General features: G+C 37.6%; 1 protein-coding gene across 3 annotated transcripts; it reads right to left on the bottom strand.

The window, feature by feature from the left end:
• Positions 1 to 456: 456 nt before the first annotated feature.
• On the bottom strand, positions 457 to 24,794 carry NEK5 (NIMA related kinase 5). Of its 3 annotated transcripts, none has more exons than XM_061353158.1 (22): positions 24,611 to 24,794; positions 22,008 to 22,104; positions 20,888 to 20,985; positions 19,182 to 19,265; positions 19,004 to 19,074; positions 18,225 to 18,311; positions 17,068 to 17,122; positions 15,406 to 15,606; positions 15,234 to 15,315; positions 13,536 to 13,669; positions 12,036 to 12,235; positions 10,719 to 10,785; positions 10,289 to 10,408; positions 8,906 to 8,989; positions 8,703 to 8,807; positions 7,553 to 7,633; positions 6,677 to 6,745; positions 5,756 to 5,900; positions 5,422 to 5,553; positions 3,974 to 4,111; positions 2,373 to 2,487; positions 457 to 1,960 (listed from the first exon to the last, which is right to left on the bottom strand). In XM_061353158.1, the coding sequence occupies exons 2-22, from the start codon at positions 22,102 to 22,104 to the stop codon at positions 1,705 to 1,707; spliced, it is 2,421 nt and encodes an 806-aa protein (XP_061209142.1). In that variant the 5' UTR covers positions 24,611 to 24,794; the 3' UTR covers positions 457 to 1,704. The 3 variants fall into 3 exon arrangements, with proteins under 3 accessions (XP_061209142.1, XP_061209141.1, XP_061209140.1); XM_061353157.1 differs by lacking the exon at positions 24,611 to 24,794 and adding an exon at positions 23,023 to 23,192 and having other exon boundaries at positions 5,756 to 5,879; XM_061353156.1 differs by lacking the exon at positions 24,611 to 24,794 and adding an exon at positions 23,023 to 23,192.
• Between the last annotated feature and the right edge of the window lie 1,207 nt (positions 24,795 to 26,001).

Genomic DNA, 26,001 nt, shown 5'->3' on the forward strand with positions numbered 1-26,001 from the left:
ACAGTATGGTGCACTGCAAAACCCGTTAAGTTTCCTTGTAGCAGGACTACATCTCTTAAGTTCTCTTATTTATTGAATACTTGCAGTCTCCACTCATTTCATGGCTCTTCTCCCACAGTCACACTTTTTAAAGTCAGCACTCCTGCTGGATGGCTTTTTTATCTAGAAGACTCCTTTCCCAGGATCTGCAGCACATTTTCAATTTGCTGTCCCCCATTGTGTGGCAAACTCTATTATGTGGGATTTTAATTGTGACTGTGGAGATTTCATTACCTACAGTGATTCCTTTAGGTTAATCATATGGTGGGTTTGCTAACTTGCTTTTTAATAAGTGGCCCTTCATGCTATGACACTTAATGGTATTTTTCCAGCCCTACTCTGCTGAAAGGTTTGTTTTCTGTTTCTAGGGAACAGAATGGTCTAGATTAGAGGGCATAATTAAATGCTACACAAACATGAATGTTAAAGCCCTAAGCTACTGTTTATTATAAAACGGAATGCTGTGCAAAAAATGTTAAGAAATTGGACATCTGCTTTTGTATCAGAAATGAAAAAAACATAGAGTCCTTTTCTGAGCCATTGAAGCAGTATATTTTAGCAAACTAAGAAAAGCTTTGTTGTCTCCCTGAGACTTGCACATACCCTGCATTTCTCTTTCCCCTGGAGTAACTGATCACACGTTTCCTGTGTTGCATTATCTGCTATTGGGTAGGAAGGCTCTACAGAGGGATCTGGACAGACCGGATCCATGGGCTGTGGCCAATGGGATAAGGTTCAACAAGGCAAAGTGCTGGGTCCTGTACTTAGGCTACAACAACCCCATGCAATGCTCCAGGCTTGGGGAAGAGTGGCTGGAAAGCTGCTCAGTGGAAAAGGACCTTCAGGTGCTGACTGATGACCACTGAGCATGAGCAGCTAGTGCCCAGGCAGCCAAGAAGGTCAACAGCATCCTGGCCTGTATCATAAATAGTGTGGCCAGCAGGGCCAGGTCAGTGATTACCCCCCTCCCCAAAATGATTCTGCAAGTCTATGAAAAAGCTACGGAAATTATACTTTAGAATGTGGTTTTCCTTCTTTTTGTGCTTTGTCTGGATTATATGAAATTTTGTATATGAAAAGATAAGGTGGGAAGAACCTACTGTCCCATATTTTCATAGGAACTGGGTAATGCACAAGTCTCAGGGTGCTAATAAACCCGTTAACTGCTACTGTATAAAACTGCTGAGCAGTTGGTGATACTTATGTACAGTCAGTACCATGTAAACGAAATTATAGATTACAAAACTGTATTGGCAGTACAGAGAGATTATGAAAAGCTAGAAGAGCTTCTTAAAATAACTTGATTGAGCTGGGGAAATACAGTATACTGACTAGGAGATTTTCTTACATGATACAAAAATGAGAGTATGCAATCAGGAATTTGCTCAAGCAAGTGTTGACGGAGATGTCCCAGGAAGTTTAGAACAGATGAAAATGCATTTCAGTCTGGAAGAGGATTTTTCAACATTTAGACACCTGAAAAGTAGCCTGATTTTTTTTCCTTTTAAACAAATAGTAACAATCTTCTATTAACTTTAATTGAGCATTTAGCACTGTTGAAAAGCAGCTGATTTACTTGGCATTTAATATCTGCTATCCTTAAATTTTGTCACTGATGTGGCTAAAATTTCAAGCAAGTTTTGAAAGAGTAACAGTGCCAGTGTTCTAGGTAGTGCTGGCTTCCTGCTTGCCTTTTTCATTATGTATGTCAACACTAAGTGACCCATGATTATTTTCTAAATCATCATCATCAGATCCTCCAAGTAGTTTGTGAGGTAAACTCATCTTTTCTTCATCTGCTTGATCTTTATTTACTGAAAGAATGGAAGATTCCATGTTTCTCTCTGCTGGAGAAGCTGCCACTTTTTCCGGAGATTCCTGCAGCTCGTGTCTGAGTTCATCTTCAGAATCTTCAAAATTTCTGTAAAGTAAACCAAGATAATTCTATGAATTCAATATATCTTTGTTACAAAGCTTTCTCCTTTTGAGGCCTTTCAGTTATCTTTTAAACACTTTATAAAGACCCTACAAGCGACACATATAATGTGAATGTTTCTTCTTTCTGTGAGATTGTTTACCTGTCTTTGTAAGATGGGAGAACATGAGCTGCAAAGCTACATTAATACTTCTGCATAGCATTTTTAATGACAACCTTAGCATGTCACATAATCATTTATAGAATTAAAAGTTAAATTAGCAGAGTCTGTAAAATAAGTAAGTCTTACTCATGTATGAAATTAAAACAACAGAAGAAAAGCTTTAGGCAATGCAATTTGTCATTTCATTAAAACTGTTCAGTTACATGAATTTTTCTTCTGATGAGCTTGACTTACGTGTCTTCATCATCTGATCTTGGCTCAAGTCGGTCTTCATCAATAGTAATAGCAGAGTACGGTTCTGAATCATCTTCCTTGTTTTCTTTCAGAGGCAACATAGTTAACCTCCCTTCTGGAGAGGAAGAGAAACATTCATATGTGTATTGGCTACCTATAAAAGTGTATGTAAAGTAATAGCAAATAGGTAACTGCTTGAATGTTTTTGTTGTTCAAATCACAATAATGTAAATACCAGGCTTCTGTTATTCTTGATCACACTTTTTAGTTAGTGGTTTGTAACTTCTGCTTAGTGGAACCTGGTGTGTTTGGTAGACCATAACCATGGAACCATAAAAGTTAAGTAAGAAAGGCAATCAGATGTTGGTATGTTTAAGTTCCCAACACAGGGATCTGCATTGTCAGTGGAAAACTTAGGGGAGTACTGCTTGGGAAAAACCGAAAATCATAGTTGAATGTAGTTATGGTTACCTAAAAATGCTCACTTTCAGAGACTGAAGGGCAACCCTACCCTGAAGGTGGGACAACAGTGCTAAGAGTTGTTTCAGTATAAAGACTAATTTCTGTGTGTGATCCAACAGAAATCTGTCAGTCTGGGTAACACTGTACTCCACAATGTCAGCCTGAGTAGCAGGGCAGAACTCGGTTTGAGAGAGTGCTGTGTTTGAATAAATCTAACTGATAAAAGCAACAGCAGTTTGTTTCTGTTTTTAATTTATAAGCAATAAAGCTAGTCCTAGGAGAGGAATTTAGCTGGCACGTTTAGCTGGTTTAGCCTTCAGAATAGTGCAGTTTTGTAAGAGCTTGTTATGCTATGAGAAGATGTATGTGAGGCATAATTAGCAGGAGAGTGCTAACTACACAGTTGCAAATGAAAGGTATTTCTCATGATCCATTAAAATTGTTGAAACTTGGCATGTTCGGCTGCCTTAAAAGTCCCATCATGCAATTACATATTCAAGTAGATTGGCAACTATGCATAAAACCATAATGTCTGGTTACATTTACAGTGTCTTTCTGTGGAAAATATTCTAGGATTTTTAGCTAACAACTTTGATGCAAAGTAAATGTCATTTTTAAACCAATCTGCTACTTTGGGAAAGTGCATTGTAGTGTGAGTTCAAATCTGTTTTAGTGTCAGCTGTATCAGCATGGACCACCTTGTAAAGTAAGACATCACTGTAGTTTCAGTCACCATATACTACAGTTTACAGCTCTTCTACAGAAATACATGTATTTGTATAAATGTTTTTTACAGGCTTCTTCAACCTTAACCTTAACAGTTGCAGGGGCTAGATCCTGATTTGTGGTACCTGCCAACATGCCAGCTGTAGTAGCTCACCTCTGTCTACCCAAGCAAATAAAAGAATTACATATGAAAGTAATAACTAGTAAGTACGGCTTGTCCTTTTCCCTGCTACTGAAAACAGTGACATCCTGAAAGAGGCCTTTCTCTGCTACAGGACTGAGCAGTGGCTGCAGGGACAGGCTGCCTTTGTTCTACTTAGCCAACTGCTTCTCATCACAGACCATCTGCCAGTGGTAGAAGAAATAACACAGTAAAGTAAAACTTGCAAAACTTACAGTAACAAACATCCTACCTGTTTCTTCTCCAAGGTGCATGAAGGAATCATTAGATAGCTCTGCTTTGACTAATATGTTCAGGAGTGTCCCTGCTGGTGTTCGTTTCCATTGCTTCCTGTTTCGTGGGATGTCTTCAGGCAGAACAGCATGGTCTGCTGAAGAATAGCAAGGTTCTCAGGTCACTAAAGCATGAATGTAGCTTGATACTGTCTTCTGTCAGGTTCACACTTTCTAGTTTTGACACTAATTTCTTCCCCTTGGGTAATGCTGAAACCTAGGGTTTGCAGTTTTTTTAGCTTTATGGAATACTCCTGTATTTGATCTGATTAATACTGTAGAGAAAAAATAGTTGGGACTATTTAGCCCAAAAAATTTTTAACGTCAGTTTTAATGTTCAAGTAACTGCTTATTAAGCCTGGAATAGACAGACCTAAGTCATTGAGCAGTCCTTGCTCTCAAACTTGTTGGCTTCCTGGGGCTGAAAAAGCTTCTCTTTTTGCCTAAGACAGAATGAACAAGAAGTGGCATATTAACAATAAGATGGGGAAAGACTTTTTAGCAGGGCCTGTTACAATAGGACAAGGGGTAAATGAGGGGAGATTCATTCTTTACAATAAGGATGGTAAAATACTGGCACAGGTTGCCCAGAGAGGTGATGGATGCACCATCCCTGAAGACACTCAAGGTCAGGTTGGATGTGGTTCTGGGCAATCTCATCTAGATGAAGATGTCCCTGTTCATTGCAGTGGGGTTGGACTAGATGACATTTGAAGGTCCCTTCCAGCCCAGACTATTCTATGATTCTAATATTCTGCTTTGTCTTCACTGTATGTGTAAACTCCTCAGATTATTTCTGTGTATCTGGGGTTCTGGGAGAATGCTAAATGCTGAAAGAGCTCCTTGGTTGCAGCAAACAGTCACTAGAGATGCCTGGCTGCCTGAGAAGATATGCACTGGTACTGTAAGAAACCTGCTGTCAGCCTCTTCTGAAATGGAGCATCCCCACAGTCTCAGCTGTGTGAGCATGCACCTGGGGCTGTGTGGCAACACTAGTTTAGAGTAGCCGTATTAATAGGAGAGTGGGAAAACAGAACTCCATCACATCCTGGGACAGCTTTGGCAGCTGGCTGCCCTAATTCTTGTGTGTCAACTCAAGGCCTGAGGAAGTTGCACAGACTGGCTTTTTTAGCTGTTGTTACCCAGCCCACAGAGTGATTCATTAAATTCAGACCTTTTAATATGTATGAGCAGCACAACATGATTGCGATATTAGACAGACGGGAAAATGACAACTGCATTCTATGGTTTAACACATACAATAACTTCAGTTGTTATGAAGTCCTACAATTAAAAGCTTGCCAGATCATGTGAATATTCTGGTATGGAATTGTTTTGGCCAAGGTCTTTAAGTAGCCTGGCTGAATTTGAGCAGCTCCCTACTTTCTGAAAACCAAAACTTTCTTACCAAGTTCATTTGCAGCCATAGCAGGTAATACAGATGTGACATCAGCATCGGCTAAAAAATTCATTGGTGTCTGAGGGGCTCCAGCTTGCCAATGTTTTCTGTTTTCTTTCCTATCATCTGTGTCTTTGTACTCTTATGGGAATTAAAAAAAGGAGGCAAAGTTATTTCTTTTTAAATAGATTTAAGTGTAATTATAATAGTGTGTGGTATCAAGAAACAGCTCATCAGATAAAGTTGCTGTTTATCTGATAAATTCTATAGCTTAAGTTACTGAATTTACCTAACTTCTATATAATTTTTCAGGATAGTCATGGTTGTATTCACCAAGGAATACCTGTTTGGTATGCAGAGAGTTCTTCCAAAGCTCTTTCCACATGATCCTCATAAACTTCCACCAAGTTCTCCTTAAGATTCTCACCATCCACAAAAGTTAAAGTCTGACCGAGTTTATCTGGTACCTGAAAAAACAATAAGTTACTCTGGAAAGAGAAAACACGTAGAGTACATTAATCACTTTTCACTTTACTGTGCGTGCCAGCTATCCTCATGTATGCAGAGGAAATATGTGTAATAAAAAGTGAACCAGCAGAACTCAAAAGTCATGTTGTGATTTGTGTATCAGAAGGCTGCACAGGACTGAAGAGATGTGAAACCACAGAATGCCAAATAGTGCTTTAGAAATTAAGAATATACATACTAGAAAGAAATTGTATTTTTGACATTGCTAGTACAAATACTTAATTCTAATACACTAATAAAAATCTTCATAGGCAGCTATTACATGTCAATCAGCCACAAATGCCATTTTAATAAATTAAATCCATAATGTCTGTGGTCTCACTTCCACGTTTTCTAAATACCATCTGGTTCATCACAATATTATTCTAGCTATGTGACACAGTACTAGTGGAAAGAAACAGAAGTATATTAAAACAATTTACAAATTAAATTTGGCATTTGCAGACTAACTGAATTTTTAGATGAGTTCTTCCCCTAAAGGCCAGTTTACAAAATTTAAATATCTGCACTCTTTCATCTTTTACCATATGAAAGATTGACCCAGATATCATACAATTTTCTTCTAAGCAATTATCCTCTTGAGCAAGGTCAGATCTATGCAATATGTCAACAAATCCTCCATAGGAAGCTTCATTGTAATGAAAGAAGAAGATGAAAGTAATAGAAACAAAATCTAGATCATGGAGCTACTGTTGTGGTTTCAGATTACTAATGTAAATCCTTTGAATATAACTACCTCTGCTTCTTGAACGCTGTCCTCTTCAGGAACACATACATCTAAATTAATTTCAAACTTTACTCCTCCCTAAAGAAAAATCACACACTTAAGTAATTTATTTTATTAAATAAAAACATTTAAATAAATGTACACAACTTGTATGGGAGTACGAACTTGAAAAGTTATTCTTGTATTGAAAATAACTTTTATTTAACAATATTTTTCTTCTATTTAACAAGATCAGAGTAGAACAAACTGGACAAAAGGAGACTTCTGTATAGTTTATGGCTATTTTCAAAGGATTGCGCCCACTTTTGATTTAAAGGAAAGGTGTCCTTGATAATCATTTAATTCAAATCCTTGCAATAAACAGCAGTTGGTTCTTAGAGCTGGTTCTCAATGAGTATTAAAATTTGAATACTGTACTGCTTCTCTGCAATATTTCACAAAAGACCTTTAGTCCACTTCACAATGATCTTTTGGTCAGAAACCTTCCTGGTATCTTATGTGCATTTCTATTAAATTCCCATCCCCTTCTAGAATTTAAAAAGCACTATAGAGAATAATGTTTTATAACAAAATGTTAGAAATTTAGCATACTGACTTTGACTAAACTTGAGTTCCCATATACTACTAGTGGAGTTTGGTATAAAGATGAGAGGTAGCGATTGATTACTGTCTGGGGGTATCTAAAGGGAGCCTCCCTCAAATTATGAGAAAATCTCATTTATTTTTTTGATTCTATCTTCTCATACAAACTTTAAACAAACAGTAGACCCCTCCGATTGACTCTCAGATAACTTGATTTCCAGAGCTACCGTGATAACACAGTCATTTGAAATGTACAGACATAAGAAGAAAATGGAAAAAAAATACAGCAGTAAGGATGGATACCTTTGTGTTGTGTTTCTTTTCTAAGATTTTTTGGTCTTGCCTATCCTGGAGTCTGACTTGTTTGAAGTTTTTCTCCATGTCCTGGAAGGAGAAAAAAAGCCCAACTTTAAAATGCACTCTTTGGCACCAGAATATGTGTATACCGTGTGAAAAAAAGACTTGTGCAAGTCATAAATTTAGTCACTGATTCCCTTGTACATATATTTGTAAGAATATTCCATTCTTTGTCAATTCTGGCTTATCTGGCAAAAATAAAAATAGGCCACCTTGCAAAAAGTGTAAAACTGATATATTAGAAACCTGTGTTTGGACAATACAGTACTGTGTCAAGAAATAAATGCTACATCTTTTATTTTTTATGACCATATTCAAAATGACTCAGGCTGAACAGTGCAGTCATCCTACACCATGTAAGGCAAATCTTGACTGAAGAATCCTGATAGCTAGATCAGAGCTGCCTTCTCTTCAGATTAGACTGGGAATTTGCACACTGAGATTAATTTGCATCAATTCAGACTTTTATTCATTTCACTTGAAGAGAAGAGGACTTCTTGTTGCAGAAGGGCATGTGTCTGCAAACATCATCTCGTGTTCACAATGCCGGTATTGCAAAGTGAAAGTGGAACAACTCTGAAACTCCATTCCAGTAGCTGCTTTGGTAGTATTTGATGAGAAAGAAATGAAGGAGTACTGTAGCTGGAGAGCTTTCATTCTGCCTCTTCCTCTTGCTTCCCCCCAATTTTTTGTTTAAGTAAGGACTCCACATAAAACTGGATTCTAACTTTGGACATGGACTGTCATGAAGTGCTATATTTTCTGCACAGAATTCTTGTAGAGGTTTGCACTGTGAGTGGCTTCTTCTAAAGTTCACTCAGAGAATAAGGAAAAGAAAAATACCACAAAAAGAAATCAAGTAAAATTACATCCTAACATTTACAGATGAAAAATAATTACCAGAACAACTCAGGACTCAGCCAAAAAAACTTTCCAAGCTACTCGTGAAGGGAACCTAGGGAGACTTTCCCACACGGTGCAAATATCAGGTGAGATTTGAGCTTTACCAGTCTCCAGATTTGTCACAGAGAGTGAATCAAAGACCTTTAAGGACTTGCACAAAAAATCTGTTTAGACTAGGAAATAGTACCTATACCTGAAGAGATTCTTTTCCTGTTCCAGCTGCATCCTCAATTTCAGACTGGTCCTCAGCTTTCCCTTGCCTCACAAGATAAGTTTTATCTTGTATTTTTCGATTCTCCTAGGGAACATTTTTACAAAATTTTAATTTCTAATTAAGTGTACTGGCTTAAAATAGAAAAAGGAAGTACGAGTGTGTGTATGTTTGAGCTCTGTTACCTGGTGCACTCCTGCTCTAACTCTGAAATCTTTTATACCACGGTGGTATTCTTCTCGAATTCTCTGCAATTGTTTCAGGTACTCCTGTTATAAAACAGTGAGGTAGAACACATGTATTAGAAATACATAGAGAAATAACAGTAGCTAAACAAAATATTCTATGAATAGCACACTCTGTATGTATGAGAAAAAGGGATGTACCCTTTCCTGCCAATTTTAAAGACTCCTTGCTACTTCATATTAGAGGACATTTTTGAGTTATAACTTTTCCAGAGTTTAACCTTTTTGAAGCTTTTCAGACTGTATCTTTCTATCTTAACTGTAGAATTATATCTAAACCAGCTAATTCCAAGATTAACCTAAGGACTGCCTGATGCTAAGGCTGCAATTCAGAAAGAGAGGACGGGAAATCAGAAGAACAAAAAAATTATGTAGCACATTTTGTATTGCAACCTGCTCCCCAAAATGAAATAAAACCTGGAAATCTTTTATTCTAGAAGCTTCAACATTCATATAGATGCTCCTTCCTTTTTGCTTTGTTGCAAAACCTTCAAATTTGGCCAAAATATCATTTCTGTGTTAAGTACATCTCAGTTTATGAAGAGTCATAACATAGCGTTTTATGAGAGTCTATCCCAATTTGCTCATCTTACAATTGGACTAATCTGTAAAATTTCTTCGTTTTTTTTGGCATGTTTAGTACAGACTTTGCTGAACTAAACAGCAATAGTTGCTGAGGAATGTGTACATGATGAGTATATTGCTGTTCCAAAGTCTGACCATTATGTACAAGTTATTATGTTCACCCTTATTTTGGCATTTTTTAATAAATCAAACAGAAAGATTAAAAGTATTTATGTGTGTTCATGTAAGAAAGAAGTGTCAGTTTGTTTTCTCTGTCACCCAAAAGCAAAACCAGGAAAGCATATAGCTTCTGTATATAATAATCTCCCAAAGTTACAATATGCCAGCAAAGCAGTATGCATCACATGGTATTATATCACATTCTAAATGTCATCGTATGACTTATGAACAACGAATATACATACATGAATAATGCATGCATGACTATTTTATCTGATACGTAAATGTGAGGCTCTATTGTCCTCCAGCAATAGAGGACCTGTTTTCCTCTGTTCAGTGACATATCTCCTCTGATCTCAGTCAAAGTGAAACTAAAAACAAGGCCATGGTTTATGTAATTATTATGGACATCAACTTTTGTGCTTGTCTTTGGTAGTTTATGCAAGATGGAACCAGATGAAAACAGCTTACATTATCCTAGTGTTCAGATGGAAAAGAATCAGATCTGACATATAGAACGCTACTGTCAAGGAGTGTAAGAGGACATCTTTAAGCAGCTAAGGAAGATATTTCATTTACCTGTTCTTTCATTTCTTTCTTTCTAGATATGTCCTGCTGATGGTTTTTGAGATGTTCTTTCTTTACTTTCTGCTGCTCTATTTGGTCATGATACACGTCAGCAGAGGATGGTCGCAGTCCCTGTGGATGTACAAATATATCCCAGTGCAAAGGACTTTCTTCACTGCTCACTCAATTCAGCCTCCCTCTCCCACTGGAGTGAAGTAAGTCAAGTGTGTATTTTTTGAAAGAAAAAGTTACAGTAGAATTTTATATTGCTGCATTTTTCTATTAGAAGACGAAACCTCAATATGAGCATTGTGGAGCAGATCAGTGAGTTCGCTAGAGCAGAACTTTCTACCTGTCAGTATTACAGTCTGCTGTTAGAAATCCATCTTTTGGATTTTCATTCCTTTTACAGATTTTATTCTATGATTCAGTATTTACTTACCAGCTGTTTTTCCACTTTAATCTTGTACTGTTGAGCTTCAAGACGCCTTTGAAGATATTCTGCAGGCCTGAGAGATGTTCATATACATTTTATTTCACAGACTCACTATCTTCTGCACAAATAATTCTCTATAGGTTCTATCACATACAAAAAAAAAAACCCAGACCTCTCTTTGAACTACAAATATGGATAAAATATGGATAAATATGGGTAAATATGGCACAGCAGTAAAATCAGAAAAAGTAAACATCCATTTCAGGCATTCCCCTTCCTATGACTTCAGTTACATTTGCCTTCTGAAGAGTGCAAAGTTGTTCTCCACCTTTTATTGATAGATGGTATGTGAAAGTGTTAACGAAAATAAAGGTGGTGTTCCTGATCCTCAAAATAAGTGAAAACTGTCACAGTGGAAGTTGTATATTCAACTTTTCTATTTCTTTCTCCCCTGTTTTGTGGTTACTAAATATTTACTTTTTTTTTTTTTTTAATACAATAACCCGCAGTCACTTGTAAGCCCCCTGATTTATTTGGTTTATTTCCTATCTTCAGAATCCATTTGTGCTCCAGAAGACTTTGCCCTTAAATAAGGCACTAGAAAACTCAGCTCAGACAAGACGTTCTAAAGCTTAACAGAAACATTCTAAATACTGTTGTCATTGAATGAAAACTAATGATTTGGCCAACCTTAAAAGAAGTATCCAAAAGTGGGCAGTATTAAAGGTACTTTACCTTCCTTTCTCAAGGTTTTCAAAACTCATCCAGACCAATGGCCAATCTTGGAATGAACGGGCTATCTCAAATTTAATAAAGTACCTTTACTTTGTAAGAGAAAGGCTTTGGAGTAAACAAACTGCTAGAGAAAGGGACATTATATCTGAAACTGAAATATAAGCTCTGCAGGGAAAAAAACAACAACATTTTCATGGCCTGCATTTCACTCTGTTCCCTCAAGTGGAGAATTGCTTGTGGTCTTTATATTGATCTGATCCCCCTGGGAAAGACAGTGTTTATCCTTAGTATAATTAGAAAGTCTACAAAAAGCCTGTGCTTTACTTCTCACATAACAAAATGCTGAGATTGGGGAGATATTTTGGTAATGAATGTCAAACATCAGGACAATATATTCAGATGGCACGTCTGGATACGCAGAAACAGTAGTTATGTTGTTGCGCAATTAACCTTATTTAAGAAAAATAACGAAGACTACGAAAGAAGGAATTATACTGGTTGATCCATGTCCAGTGTTACCTAATCAGGAAGGCTGGTAACTGAAAACATGCATGACAGCTCACCACTAATAAACAGAGAAAAGTTTACCAGTCAAGTGGTGGTGGTGGAGTTGCAATGTGTCCTTTTACTTTGTAATATTCCTCAACTCTTTGGCTGATACGAGAAAGCTCATAAGGTGCATTAGCTTTCCTCTGCAAGTTGTCAAGCTTATCATAGTAATGACCATAATGGCCATGTGCTCTAGTACTTTCTGGCTCCTCTGCCATCTTAAATCTGGAGGTCTGTGGCTGAAAGTATAATTGAGCATGTTAATTTACCTGCCTTCATTTGCATCATTACAAGCTTGAATTAACTTCCTGCCCTCCCCAGTGTAAGTTGCACAGTAATACACACTGGTACAGTACAGTTAGTGTAAGTTTTTCCAAATCCTTTCACATATAAACCAGAAACTTCCTAACTTTTCAGGGCTTTATATAATCTTACGATTGTCATTCCCTTCTCCCCTGTTCCATCAACTCCTGTCATTAAGCAGCAGCCCATACTGTTGTTAGAGTCAATCAACTTTTTACTCTGTAGTGTCATTGCCCCAGAGTCACTTCATTGTTCTGAAGCCTAAAGCACTGAATTTATTTCAGGGAATCTCATTTTTATATGTGAGAGCAAGGGGAACCTGGGATGTAGTTTGGGGCAGTGTATGCATTGATTGGTGCTTTCAGGGGATGCAGTTTGGGGCAGTGTATGCATTGATTGCTGCTTTCAGGGGAGCACTGTGGTACTCCACCATCTCTTTCATTATATGCCTGTGGGAGCTTGCCTTTCATTTCTCAACATCCTTACTGTGAGAAAACATCCCTGTGTTTCCACTGTCTTTTCTATTTGCCATAGGAACAAAGGAGAGAAGGTGCCACTGAATGATATAAGCATGGTAAGGCATTCACAAATATTTCCATGGTAGAAACACTATACGGTGTATGACAAAAATGCTGAATTTTGCTTATTTTCTTAAATAAAATAAAAAAAATCTAAGTATCCCATCCATAGATGATAAATACAGTAACTATTCCTCCCTGCTTTCCCTTTTAGAAACACTAAAACCAGGCTTACCTACCCATGGTACAGTCCAGATTACAGTAGAATATAAATTCCTATCTTTGTAAGAAAATTTTCCACTGGCAGTAATGTTCCCAAGGAAGAGGTAACCTCAAGAAGTGTTTATCATATCCCTTATTGAAATAAGTTTTACAGGATGGCATCCAGAAGTATGGCAACTCCAAGCAATAGGGAGTACAAATCAGGCCATCCGAATAAATGTAAAAGGATTGAGAGGACTGAGAACTATGACCAGTGGAGCAGGTGCCCTGGTGACTCAGGCCATGGAAAAGTCTGGGGCACTAAATGCCTTTTTTGCCTCAGTCTTTACTAGCAAGACTGGCCTCCAGGAATTTCAGGCTGCTGTGACCAGGGTGGGGAGTCTGAAGCAAGGAAGTTGTACCCTTGGTGTAGAAGTATCAGATTAGAGAATACATAAGCAAATTGCCCTGCCTTCTGAAGATGATTAACTATTATGAGAATGTAGATGCACAGTACCTGAAAAATAGGCTGTTGCCCTCTTGAAGGAGTTTTCAATTCATTTCTCTGAAATAATTCCTGTTTCTTGACAGGCACCACCATTCCAGATTCTGGAGAAACTTGGTCCTGGGCTCTCCTTTTTTGAAGTGTATCTGTTTTTTAACAATGAAATATGAAAAAGTTACATTTTTTCTTCTCTATATGATTAGTGATTATGTAGTTGCAAAACATAGTAATGTGCATACACACAACAGGTTGGGCTAATAAGCTGTCCTTTCACCATCATCACTATGATCATCATGCTTCACACCTCCTAGGAATCCTGCCTTTCATTCTTAGAATGACAGGCTTTTGAAAGCATTATGATTTGTCACACTCATGTGAAGTGTATCTTATTGACTAGTTCTGCAAAGCACAATGAATAAAAAGGAGACATCTATAAACTAAACTGCTGATTTCATGCTAGTGCCAAGAACAGAAAACAGGTCTGATTCATTGGAGGCTAGGTGACTACCTGCTTAGGCATTCCCTTTCTAAACCTTGGTACTCTACAAATCATTAGACAATGTTACAGTACTTGTGAAATTTGGAAAGAAAGGATGAAAAGTGAAAAATTCACCTTATGAGTTCCCCATGTAGGAGAATACAATTACACACCATTCCCGTTTGGTCAGTCAGTATTCTGCGAATACTTAAGCTGCAGTAAGGAAAAATAGTGTCTCTGCTAGCATGAAGTCATTTCTAACCAAGGTTTAAAACTTTCCTCAGTAATGACTGTGAGAGTATCATGTCTGGGAGATAAAATATATACAAATTATGAGTAGTATAGAACCATAGATATTTTTTAAAATTACTGATTTAGATGTCCAGGTGCCTCTGTCCAAATTGAATTAGTCCTCAAGGCAGATAAATCTTAACTGAAAATAAGCTGCAAAATAACACGGGTTGCTACACTACAAAAGAACTTCTTTTTTTGGAGGGGGAGGAGGGGAAAGTCCATAGTGTAGTTAAGTAACTACAAAGGTTTATTTTCACAAATCTCTTTGAACTGCTTTGACATCCAAAGATAAATTTAAGGAATAATTATGACATACTGAAGAATATAAAATTAGGAAAAGTTCATGCTCCCAGAACTATGCCAGATGTTCAGCAGTTCATACAGAGTTAGAATTTAGTCTCATTCATGTTTTCTAAGAATGTACATACATAATTTGGTCTATCAATGAGCACTAAATCCAAACACAGTTAATTGTCCCTCGCAATTTAATCTAATTTATAATATTTTGTAAAATATTTTTATTATTTTGTAAAAACATGTTTTGCACAGATTTTTGCATTTTTGCACATAGCTTGGTAAAATTAAGTCAGGGTATTTTTCATGTGACAGACCTAAAGTGCATCTAGACCAAATCCTCTCAGTTTTGTAAATTTTATTCTCAAAATAATTAAGGCTAATGTTTCAGCACTTTCCCACAGCAGCTTTTCTAGCTGAAAGCTGCTAATGAGTTAGTCTTAAAGCTGTCTTTTTCTGAACAGGACAGCAATGCACTGTCTGGTGTGTTTCTGCTCTTGCACTTCTCTTTTTATTTTTAAGTTTGTGCAAAAGTCTTGTATCCAAATATGCAATAAAGACTACTGGAAAAAGTTATAGCCATCACATGCATCATAACTAAGAAATGCTAGTGTAGAATTAATGTTAAATAATACTATCATTACCTTGTATCAGCTTGGCTCCAGACTGTGATGACGAAGGCCATTTTCTATATATCACAGTGTGACTGAGTTCTTCCTGTATTAGCTATGAGAAAAAAGGTATCTGATTGATAGAACTGTTTATACTTCTTTGATGCAGAGTGTTCCCTCAGCAAGCAGCAGTAGAGGCACTTACCTCAGGGGGCAAATATCTGAGAATGAGCTTCTGCAAGAAGGGCTTCCTTAGAATAGAATTAATAGACGGTCGATCTCTTGGAGATACTTTAAACAACTGGGAAATTAATATCCTCAGATCATACGAATAGTTCGGAGACACTGGGTGAAAATGGCCTCTGCAAATCTTCAGCACCAGCTGGTGCAAACTATTGCCTTCAAACTTAATCAATGAAAACAGTAAAAAGAGGACAGAAGTACTGTTGGTTGAAAATGATGGACTAGACACTTGAACTTGAAAAAAAGGTACTTGCTGACAGAAGACCTGTGCCATGCAATCTCCTCACAATTTTTTCTTAACTATAGTTTGCTGTGTAAAATTAATATATACACTATCTGATTGTATTTTCTGATTACATTCTCCTTGTTTCAATTGCACAACTTAGAAGGTCCAATGGCTTTTGGACCTGGAAAAGTTTTATTCCTACTTTGCTGTCATACAAGAACAGAGAAGCAATTTTTCCAGAATGAAACAAGTTTTATTTTACTAAAACCTGTCAACAGAGACCTGCATACATAGCCTTCACCTTCAACCACACATAGCGTTCACCTTCAAAACCTCCCTCTGCTTCTGCATTCTGTGTTCTCCCAGGCACTAATCCTGACTTTTAGCAACTGAAGCCGCTCAGATAGATAAATCAGTGCTCTGAATTCAGCAGATCTCCTTGTAGGTCAGCAAAAATAATTTTCAAAGCAAATTCTCATTTGATTGACATAACTGTTTTGAAGGAAGTGTAGCCAAAATTTGCCTTAGCTTCACTTGCATTTCCTGTCTACATCAGCATCTGGTCCCTGCCTTCAAATAAATGGGCAGCAATACAGAATAAACAACCTAATATTTGTAAGAGTAACATTAGTGTTTTCTCACTTTGTGAAATCTGAAATTTTCTTCAACAGTACTCCCTTGCTCTCAGCTCAGCACAACTGCTCTCCCTATTAGTACTGCTCTTCCTTCAACATCCAAGCTCAGTAAATCATCAGCTTCTGCTTCGTGGAGGACTGACCCTTTTCCTGTTGTTGGGATTAGTCTTCACTGTGTTTCCTTCTCCACATAATACTCATAGGCTGAGAATTATCTGAGCATCAGATCAGGCTAAGGAAAACACAGCTTCCTAAAAATACTATGTCAGTTATATTCTTACATGTACGTGCTTCCAAGGAAAACAATATGTTTAGGAAAATATTTCTGGGGACACAAACTGCTTTCTGGGGTAATACAGGTTTCAAACTCTTTAATACATATAGACTGCTAATTTTAAATAAAAGTAAGTGAAATTATATGCTGAAAGCCTAACCTTGAAGTATGGCTTTAGTTCTTTTTATTGTTCATCTGCCTTTTGAAAGATGTTAGTATTTATTGAAATACTAAATATATATTTGATGTGTGTGTACACACATACATATATGCAAGTTGCAGAAATGCAGTGCAATGCTTTGTACTTTAATATGCACAAAACAGACACACTGTGAAAAATTAAGCACTAGCAGTCATTCTTTAATATCAATAAATAAGCTGAAAGAAAGCCTAGCAGCTGACTATGAATACTACTATTACTATAGTTTTTCTAGGCTGCCCAATATCTGTTTTAATAATATGATAATGATCTGAATCTATGATACTTACAGGATGCTTCAGTGCACATAGCTCATAAAGCACACAGCCAAGAGACCAAATATCTCTGTGAATAAAAAGGAATTAAAGTTTCAAGGAAAAGACTATAATATTTCCATACACGTAATCAGTGCCTCTTCTCAGCTCTCAAATTTTATTAACTTTATTCCATCAGAGATTAATAGTCGTGCAAATTCTAATTTTGCTTAAGATGCACTGAAAAGGACAACTGGACATTTCTTTTTAACTGTGGTACCAATGATCCTATGATACCTAACTAGGTATTGCCGTTACCACTGGAAAAGGCACATGATGTAAAGAATGCCTGCTTCATATTCCTAGCAGGATGAAGGGCAAAGCTATCTCTAGATGAGCTCCTAGTTAAGGAGACAATAAGGGAGTAAACTTGTGAGAACAGCAATTAGAGCTGAGATGCTAGTCTTGGCTCCAGAACATTTGGTGTTCACCACATCCCCACACACAGAGAAAAGGGTGTAGCTAATCAGCTCCTGACTTTTCAGTGTTTCTCATCTGGTATTTTGTGTTAAGCCTGAGGAAGCCTTTAAAATTCTCAGACATATTTGTCTTTCCTGCAAGTAGCTACTGTTGAGTTCCAGAATTGCCAACCTAGCAGCTTTCCTTCTAGTGTACTTTTATAAATCACAAGTAAGTGTACCAAAAATTCATAACCTTGGAACTAAAAAAATCCATACTTGCATTGGTCACTACATGTTGGAAACACAGAAGGAAATTCAGTATTTGATGGAGAACCAGATAAAGCAAAGGAAAAAAAATAAACTACTTTACATTTCACATCACTACTAACAAGGAGTATTAAAAGAGAATTAGATTTAAGCTTAAAGTACAAGTAATTTTATAAAAACAAAAAATATATTTATGTTAAGTCTTTAGATGAATCGTAGCAGATTCGTGATTATTCTAGACACTGTGAGTTAAAATATTGCTGACAGTGTTGTACAATATAACACAGTTATTGTATATGGTTGATGCACCTAAATATTGTACACAGTAATACAAAACTTCACAAGGGTGACACGTGAAATTCCCAGTGCCCTGCAAAATACTGATTTAAACCATGACATTGCTAAAATAAGTTATCTTGTGCCTGCATGCCCTCATGCATAAGCACATGAAGGAAAGAGACTTACGTTTTATTGTTGTATGGTTGATTTTCACAGATCTCAGGTGACAGGTAATAGGGGGTCCCTACACAGGTATGAGCAAACTCTGTAGTGCTAATGAAACACAAAGAACAAAAAAGTTTATACACGGAATACATCCTATACCTAACAAAAGTCTAGTTGCTAGAATCATAGAATAGTTAGGGTTGGAAAAGACCTTAAGATCATCTAGTTCCAACCCCCCTGCCATGGGCAGGGACACCTACCCTAGACCATGTCACCCAAGGCTCTGTCCAACCTGACTTTGAACACCGCCAGGGATGGAGCATTTACCACTTCTTTGGGCAACCCACTTCAGTGCCTCACCTCACTCACAATAAAGAACTTCCTCCTTATATCTAACCTAAAATTCCCCTGTTTAAACCCACTGCCTGTTGTCCTATCGCTACAGGCCCTGATGAAGAGTCCCTTCCCAGCATCCTTGTAGACCCCCTTCAGATATTGGAAGTCTGCTATGAGGTCTCCACACAGCCTTCTCTTCTCCAGGCTGAAGAGCCCAAACTTTCTCAGCCTCTCTTCATATGGGAGGTGCTCCAGCCCCCTTAGTGTCGTACTAGGCTAGACACATCTCTTATTTCGTGGCATGTGTTAGCATAACAGAAAAATCATAGTGTGAGACATTTTGTATCCCAGACCTTTTGAACAAGCCCAATCCACAAGCAATTTGCATGCTCAGATTACACTCAGACTACTCATAACCAGCCCTACCTAGTGTAGGTCACACACTAATTGAAAAAGGTGCTTACCTGTTCAACTGTCTTGCTATGCCAAAGTCCCCAAGCTTTGCTACCTTTCCATTATTGCTAAGAAAAACATTCTGAAAAAAAACCCAAAACTCACATGTGAAAATTAAACATGGCAGAGCTTCTTAAGCATATTTTTTTCAAGACAAAAAGTACGACCTCTCAGTACCAGTTTTACTACCTGTGCTTTTATATCTCTGTGTAAAATCTTCTTGTCGTGAATATGCTTCAAACCCAAAGAGATCTGCACAAACCAACTCAGAATCTGGAGTGAAAGTTAAAGGGAAAAGATACCTATAAATTCGTGTGAATTTAACGTCCAATAGGGCATCTTACTGAAATACATGAAAAAGATACTATAAAATCTAAAATATGTACAGCATATACATGTGAAATAGTAAAAATAATATTTTTACAATTAATGCCATAGACTTTTCCTTTCCTTTTTTAGTGTTATCACAAAACTAAACAGAAAGAGATACCTGTTCCACTTTCACCACCCCCATCAGGTTTTCACTGGCTGTGACAGGACAAGTACTTGAACAAAGACTCACATCAAAGAACAGAAAGAATACTAGACCTTTATTTAGAAATGAGTGAGTTCAAATAACAACTAAGACAGAATTGAGAAATGTCTTCTTAATCCACAGTGGCGGAAGTCATACCACCCAGTTATCACATTTGTACACTTACTGAATGTGGTTCACTAAAAAACAGTGAGTGGTGACTGAAGGGAGCTATGAACATACCTGTATACTAAGTAAGCACAAAGGTTTATCCTTTGTTGTTGACACAGTACAGCTCTTAAACATATATTTAACTTTAAATATACACGTGTTTTATTTCACAAGGGCCTTTGGACTTAATTTAGAAACAAAATTACAATGTGATTATATCCTTCTCTATTTAGGAAAATTGATGGTCATGAAAGACTTTGATTCAAGTAATAATCTTCTGTTCAGTAATGCTTCTCATTAAGCGTATGATTTCCTGAATAGGGAAGATGCCACAAATGAGACTTTCTTAAGCATACACTTGAAAATATGAAGATATTTTAATGACATAATGTTATATTGGGCAATTTGCTTTCCTTTCTTAATTAGCAAATGCTATCTTTAGTTTCTATAATCTGATTTTATGTCTGTTCTTCATTTGCGTTTCTTTGAACATATATTATCTCATTGTCGAGGGCATTGTGTGTATTGGTTTTCTCTTGTGCTTTCATGATCTGTAGTTTTGTCCTATCTATTTTCTCTCACGTTCTTCCTACCTCTAGTGTGACTCCCAATAGGATCTTAAAATTCATTATTACTGAAGTAATTCACTTCCAATTGTCTTCTACAGTAAGGAGTTCCTCTTTTACAATTGAAGCAAAAAGAAAAGTCACAATACTACTTCCTTTTTTTTTTTCCACTTCTGTGCTTTAGAGTATATTTCCACTAACAGACTGGATACTATTTATGTAGTTTCTACATACATTTTCATTATGGCTGCAAAAGTAGAAAACTATGCATGATTAAATAACCTCAGAATTCAGTACACTAAGTCAAATACATAAGAGAAAATTTCCTTCAGAAAGCTATGCTACCATTTAAAAGAAAGTCTTTATGGCTTATTAAGTATACTACAAAGAAAAAGTGCAGCCACAATGGAAGGAGCAGTGAGAGGAAAAGGGGATAAAAATGTCACCAAAATTATAGTAATGAATTAACTTAAGGTCTTAAAGTAGTATAAAAAGCAAGCTGTAAAATTCCATTAAAATTACCAGTTTCTTTAAAGCGTTCAGTTATTTTAACAGGCCAGAAAAGAAACAGTAGCTAGTACTGGGTAAATCAAACCATGTGTTTTACATAGTAAGTCCTTTCCTCTAAAGAGAAGTTCTTTTACCTGGTCCTCGTCAAACAGCACTCCATGCTGCATATTTATCCGTGTCATTAAGTCTCCACCATCACAGTATTCCATCACAATATAAAGCTTGTTCTTTTCTGAAAGGAAAAGTATAATTTTTCCTTTATTACTCATTAATACAGCAATAAATTATTTTTATTTTATATGGTACTTGTTTCAAACAGGAGTAGCTAATCTTCTATCTACTCCTCTCTTTCAAAGAGTAAATGAGAAAAAATGGATACTTCCAGTGAAGCTTGATGCAAAAACTAAGATACAAATATATGTTTAAATGGAGACTTACCAAAATATTAAATACATGCGAAAACCTCCAAGAGACCACACTGATAGACAGATATTCTTACAGGCAATGCTTAGCATAATGCCTCATAGTTGGGATTGTTCCCCAATAATTACTAAGTATAGAGTTAGGCTTAGGGGAAAGGTTAAAAGCAGACAGTGTCCAAACAGTAGAAATAAACAACAGGGACCATTTTATATGGAAAATCACCCTATTCTTACCACTCTGAGATCCAGAAAACCACCAGATTTATGTGTCCCTTCAAAAATTTACAGTCCTGATCACAGAAAACAATCTGAACACAAACCATAACATTAATTACATAAGGCATTGCTTATGACAGTCATCAGCAAGAAAAATAAATACAGGGAAATAGCTCTTATGGAGAACAGACTTTGTTCCGTCTCTTTCAGTCCTGAAGAATTGTGTATCCTTGAGTGATACCTCAAAATATTGCTCAAGAAAACAGGCCAACAGGACTTATTTCTTGCTATACTCAAAAGCTCTCTTCTTTTATTGAATCTCCCAAAAAAATTCTCATTAAATTCTGGAGTCCTATGACGATCAAGACTAAAGTTCAACTTAAACTATGCAGACACTGCAGGATGTAGCGTTTATGCCATGATACCTTAGGTCCCCCGCACACACAAGAAAAGGGCAAGCAATGACTGAATTTGATACCTCATGGTCATTTTTAGGACTTGGAAACTGTCCCCAATGGTAAGCAAGAGGCTGAATATAGGCTTAAGTTTGGGCAAAATTAGGAAGGTTGGTTTCGCTCCTTTAATCACAAATCTAACAAAAATTTTAAGAATAAACCTTGAAAAGAAGCATAGAAGGTTACAATATTTGCATGCTTCATCTTGGCCAGAAGAATAACTTCCTTCTGAGAGGCTTCTTTTTCTTTCACAGGCATCTGCAAAGAATTAATAAACTACATGCTAGCAATGATATATTTAACTCTTTTCAAAAACAGTTACATTGTTATCAAACCATTTCCATAAATACAAAAAGACAGTGTACCAAGGTGATGCAAAAGCAGGTGTATGCTTCGAAATATATTGAAAGGAGCAAAATCAAGCCAAATTATGACATTATACAAGCAGGCAAATATCTACATTTCAACTTTTTATACAAATGCTATTGCTAAGCCAGCTGATGGATAGAGTTCAACCCTGAAGTTGAACTTCCTTTAAGTACTTGAAGAATAAGGATCTAGATGATTGTATTTCTAGTATGGGTGTTGTCAAAAGAACAAAAAAAAAAAAAAATTATTCATTTTACTGGTGTTACAAGTTTCTGTAACATTTCGGGCAAACTTTGCCCTGTTATGTTAAAAGGAAAACTTCTATTTGGTTCATCGTGATCACATTTTCATTAATATAACTTCTTAAAAATTCACGTCTCTCAGTATCCATCCATCAAAATGTCCTCTTATATTTATAATAAGTTTCTTACCCTCAGAAAATTAAAAGGTTTAGGTAAATGTATCACAGGATTGTGATTTGTTATTTCAGTGGCAATAGTTTCATTGCAGTTGAATCCTTTACAATAAAATCTGAATTAGATAGTGTCTGGCATTGAACATAGAGAAAAGTGTTTGAAAGAACAAAAATGAAGTAAAAAGTAAACACAATATCAAAACATGTATTTTGTCTATGCTTGTAAAATCCTTATATTAGCACAGAGTACAGTCTTCAGAAAGTTTAACTCTATATTATGAAGACAGAACTACAAAGGAGATAAAACATAACCCAAATTCATACCCCTGCTGAATGCAATTAACACAATCAGGTAAATAACTGCTGTTACCATCCAGGGTTTGTTGTTTTACCTTAGTTAAATTGATCTCTTTAATAACACACTGCTCATTATCCACTTTTACTTTTGCCAAGAATATTTTGCCAAAAGATCCTTCTCCAATTTTTTTAATGATTTCATATTTATCCATGATGTCTTCACCTTAAAGCAGTGGCTAAAATGAAGAAGTCCCCAAATTAGTATTGTACAATTAGTGCTCTAACGTTCGTTTGTGCTGTTGAAATAGACACTACCTTTAAAACTGTCATTTTATCACTGTCTTTTATATTTTATCACATTTTTATTACTGCTACTGATCCTTCCTAAAAATGGCATCTCCTGGAAGTCTGCAAATTATTGTGGATCTGAACTTTCCTTAAGCAGCAAGTTTATGAGTGTCTCATAAAGAGAAGCTTGAAGCTTAGTTTTAGGTACACCCTAAAGTTAAAACATGAGGCAGTAGAAAGTACTATGTGAAGATTATATGGTTTTGGGACTCATTATTTTCTGAAGTTAACAATACTGTAGAGTTGTTCTTTTAATGAAGGAAAAAATTAAGTAATGTGCTATTTCATGTTGATTCAGTTGAAACTGATGTGATCTAATGTTGGCAGTAAGATAAACAGCCACTGCATTCTGCAGACCACAGCCAAACGCAGCTGGGCACCAGGAGTCCTCTAGAAGCCTATGACAGAAATTACAATGTCACTGGGTACCTGCAACATACCCATACGCAAACCTACGCAGCTAAACATAAGCAAACACTTTAAACTGTTCTTATTGGTTGGCCTGAGTTTTAGAAAGGGAGGTTTGCTAAGATCTAGGCTTTTCCTGGCAGGAAGGCCAGGCAACCTCGGGAGCCTGTGCAGGCCCTAACAGGTGGTTTCTGAGGATCACTTCGGGGTGCTGGCAGGGTGACCCCCAGGCAGTTACAGTTTAGGTGTTTGGGTCCAAGCCAGCTCCTGTTCGCAGTCGCCGGTGAGAAGCAGCACATCGGCATAGCTTTGTCCCTCACCCGCCCGGCTGCCCGCAGTACGGCAAGGAGGCAAGGCCAGGCCCCGGGCGCGGTGATGGGGCTCGACAGACGTCACCCGCCGAGGTGATGGTGGAGGCAGCCACCGCCTCCTTCGCAGCGGGACCTACACGCGAATGGTGGTGTACAACCTCCTGCTCTGGAGATGCGGGACAGGCACCGCGGGTGGCCGGGGAGGGGAATCCACGGGGAATACCGCCGTGCTCGCCGCGCTGGGGAATCGCACTCTGCCGCTCTGCCGCTCTCCCGCCCTGGCTGTGGTGCCGTCGCCATGGCGACGAGCCGCGCCAGGCGGGCTGGCCTTGTCTGGGCCTCCCTTACTTGTGTCCCTGCCCGGCTCCGGGGGTCGCGGTACCTGCCTGCGCTCGGCCGCGTCCGGGACCCCAACGCCCGGAGGAGAGGCGCCCGGACCCTCGCACCCCCGACGGAGGCTGGCGTTTGGAGCGGCGCAGCGGCGGGGAGGAAGAGGAGCGCTATTTCCCTCAGGCAAACCGCAACCACCTCCCTGCTTCGAGTGGCCAGCAACAGGAGTTGGATGTCCCAAAAGAAAAGCCCGACTGCCTTGAATGCTCGGCGGAGCCTCGCTTACCAACCTACGTGTAACAACCGATTTTCCTAAATCCAGTCTGTCCTGGCGGTGACAGTAACTGGTAAATGATCTCTCCCTGTCCTTATCTCGACCCACGACCCTTTCATTGCATTTTCTCTCCTCTGTCCAGCCGAGGAAGGGAATGATAGAGCATCTTTGGTGGGCACCTGACGTCCACCCACCGCGATGTGGTTTTCCAGTACACAGTCACAAAGAAAAACTTCAGATATTCCCATAGTGCTGCATTATCTCTTTGAAATAGAAGGGGGCAATCAGAACAGCACTATTGGCACTAACATTTCTGCAGTTCTCTTACCAACTCCAAATACATTTGATATCTAGATTTACTTAGTTATTAGCAAGTGTTCTAGGTTAAAAAGTTGTCTATGCATTTTACACCCTCAGTTTTGTGATACAGAAAAGACTGAAATAATTTAATAACCACAACTACTAACAACAATAATTTAGATTACAAATACTGACAAGCCTAACTTCACTTACTGTAGGTAAATCTGAGCATTCAGTCACTGTGTTTCAATAACATTTTCAGAATGGCAACATGTTTTGAAAAATATACTCAATATAGCTGAGCCAGTCTGTGCTATAATGTATGTACCCATAGGTGATATCTGGGGCACTGTGACTTTATTTTCCTCACCTGAAATCTCACAAGGACTCTAAAAGCTAGAATTATGCCCAGACTAGATTGTTTCCACAACAGCCTGTTGAAAATGTGTCCCTGAAGCAAGAAAATGCATTAATTTTTTGCAGTGTCCCAAACCATAGAAAAACAGGAGATGGTTTTCAGTGGGTTTTGTTTTTGACAAAACTATAAGGTAGTCCACTTTGGAACTAAACTGAATATGGAAAGCATCAAAATGTTACACGGCAGGGTTTTCTTGTGCACTTCCCACCAATCTGAATACAGATGACAGCTGATTTAGTAGGCTGATCTATGGATTAGCATACTAATGATTTTCCGTATGAACTTTTCTATAATACAGAACATTCTAAATTACTAAAACACTAATACTGCACTTATATTTGGATACTTACCATATTTTCTATTTGAGCTTCCACCAGCCACAACATGGCGTGATACATTAAAGAACAGGTTCAAGAGTTAATACCTTTAGCAGACATTTGTGGTAAATTGGTACTGCAGAGGTATGACAGCACCACTGAACCAAGCAGTAAAAATTATGTGAAAGCTTCTTCCTGCTTCTGTCAACATAGCTCATTTTGGTGTAGCTAAATTTTGGTGTAGCTAAATTTATTCAGAAGAATCTAACATTTTCTATAAAAATTAAATTATGAAAATAACTTGCTTCACCATATTCTGAGAAGGAAAACACTGTCCTATTTAACATATATGAAACACCTAAAAGTTT

Source organism: Neopsephotus bourkii, unplaced genomic scaffold, assembly GCF_033783945.1.
Source record: "Neopsephotus bourkii isolate Nb327-2 ecotype Australia unplaced genomic scaffold, CSIRO-AGI_Nbou_v1 NB_663, whole genome shotgun sequence".
Lineage (NCBI taxonomy): Eukaryota > Metazoa > Chordata > Aves > Psittaciformes > Psittacidae > Neopsephotus > Neopsephotus bourkii.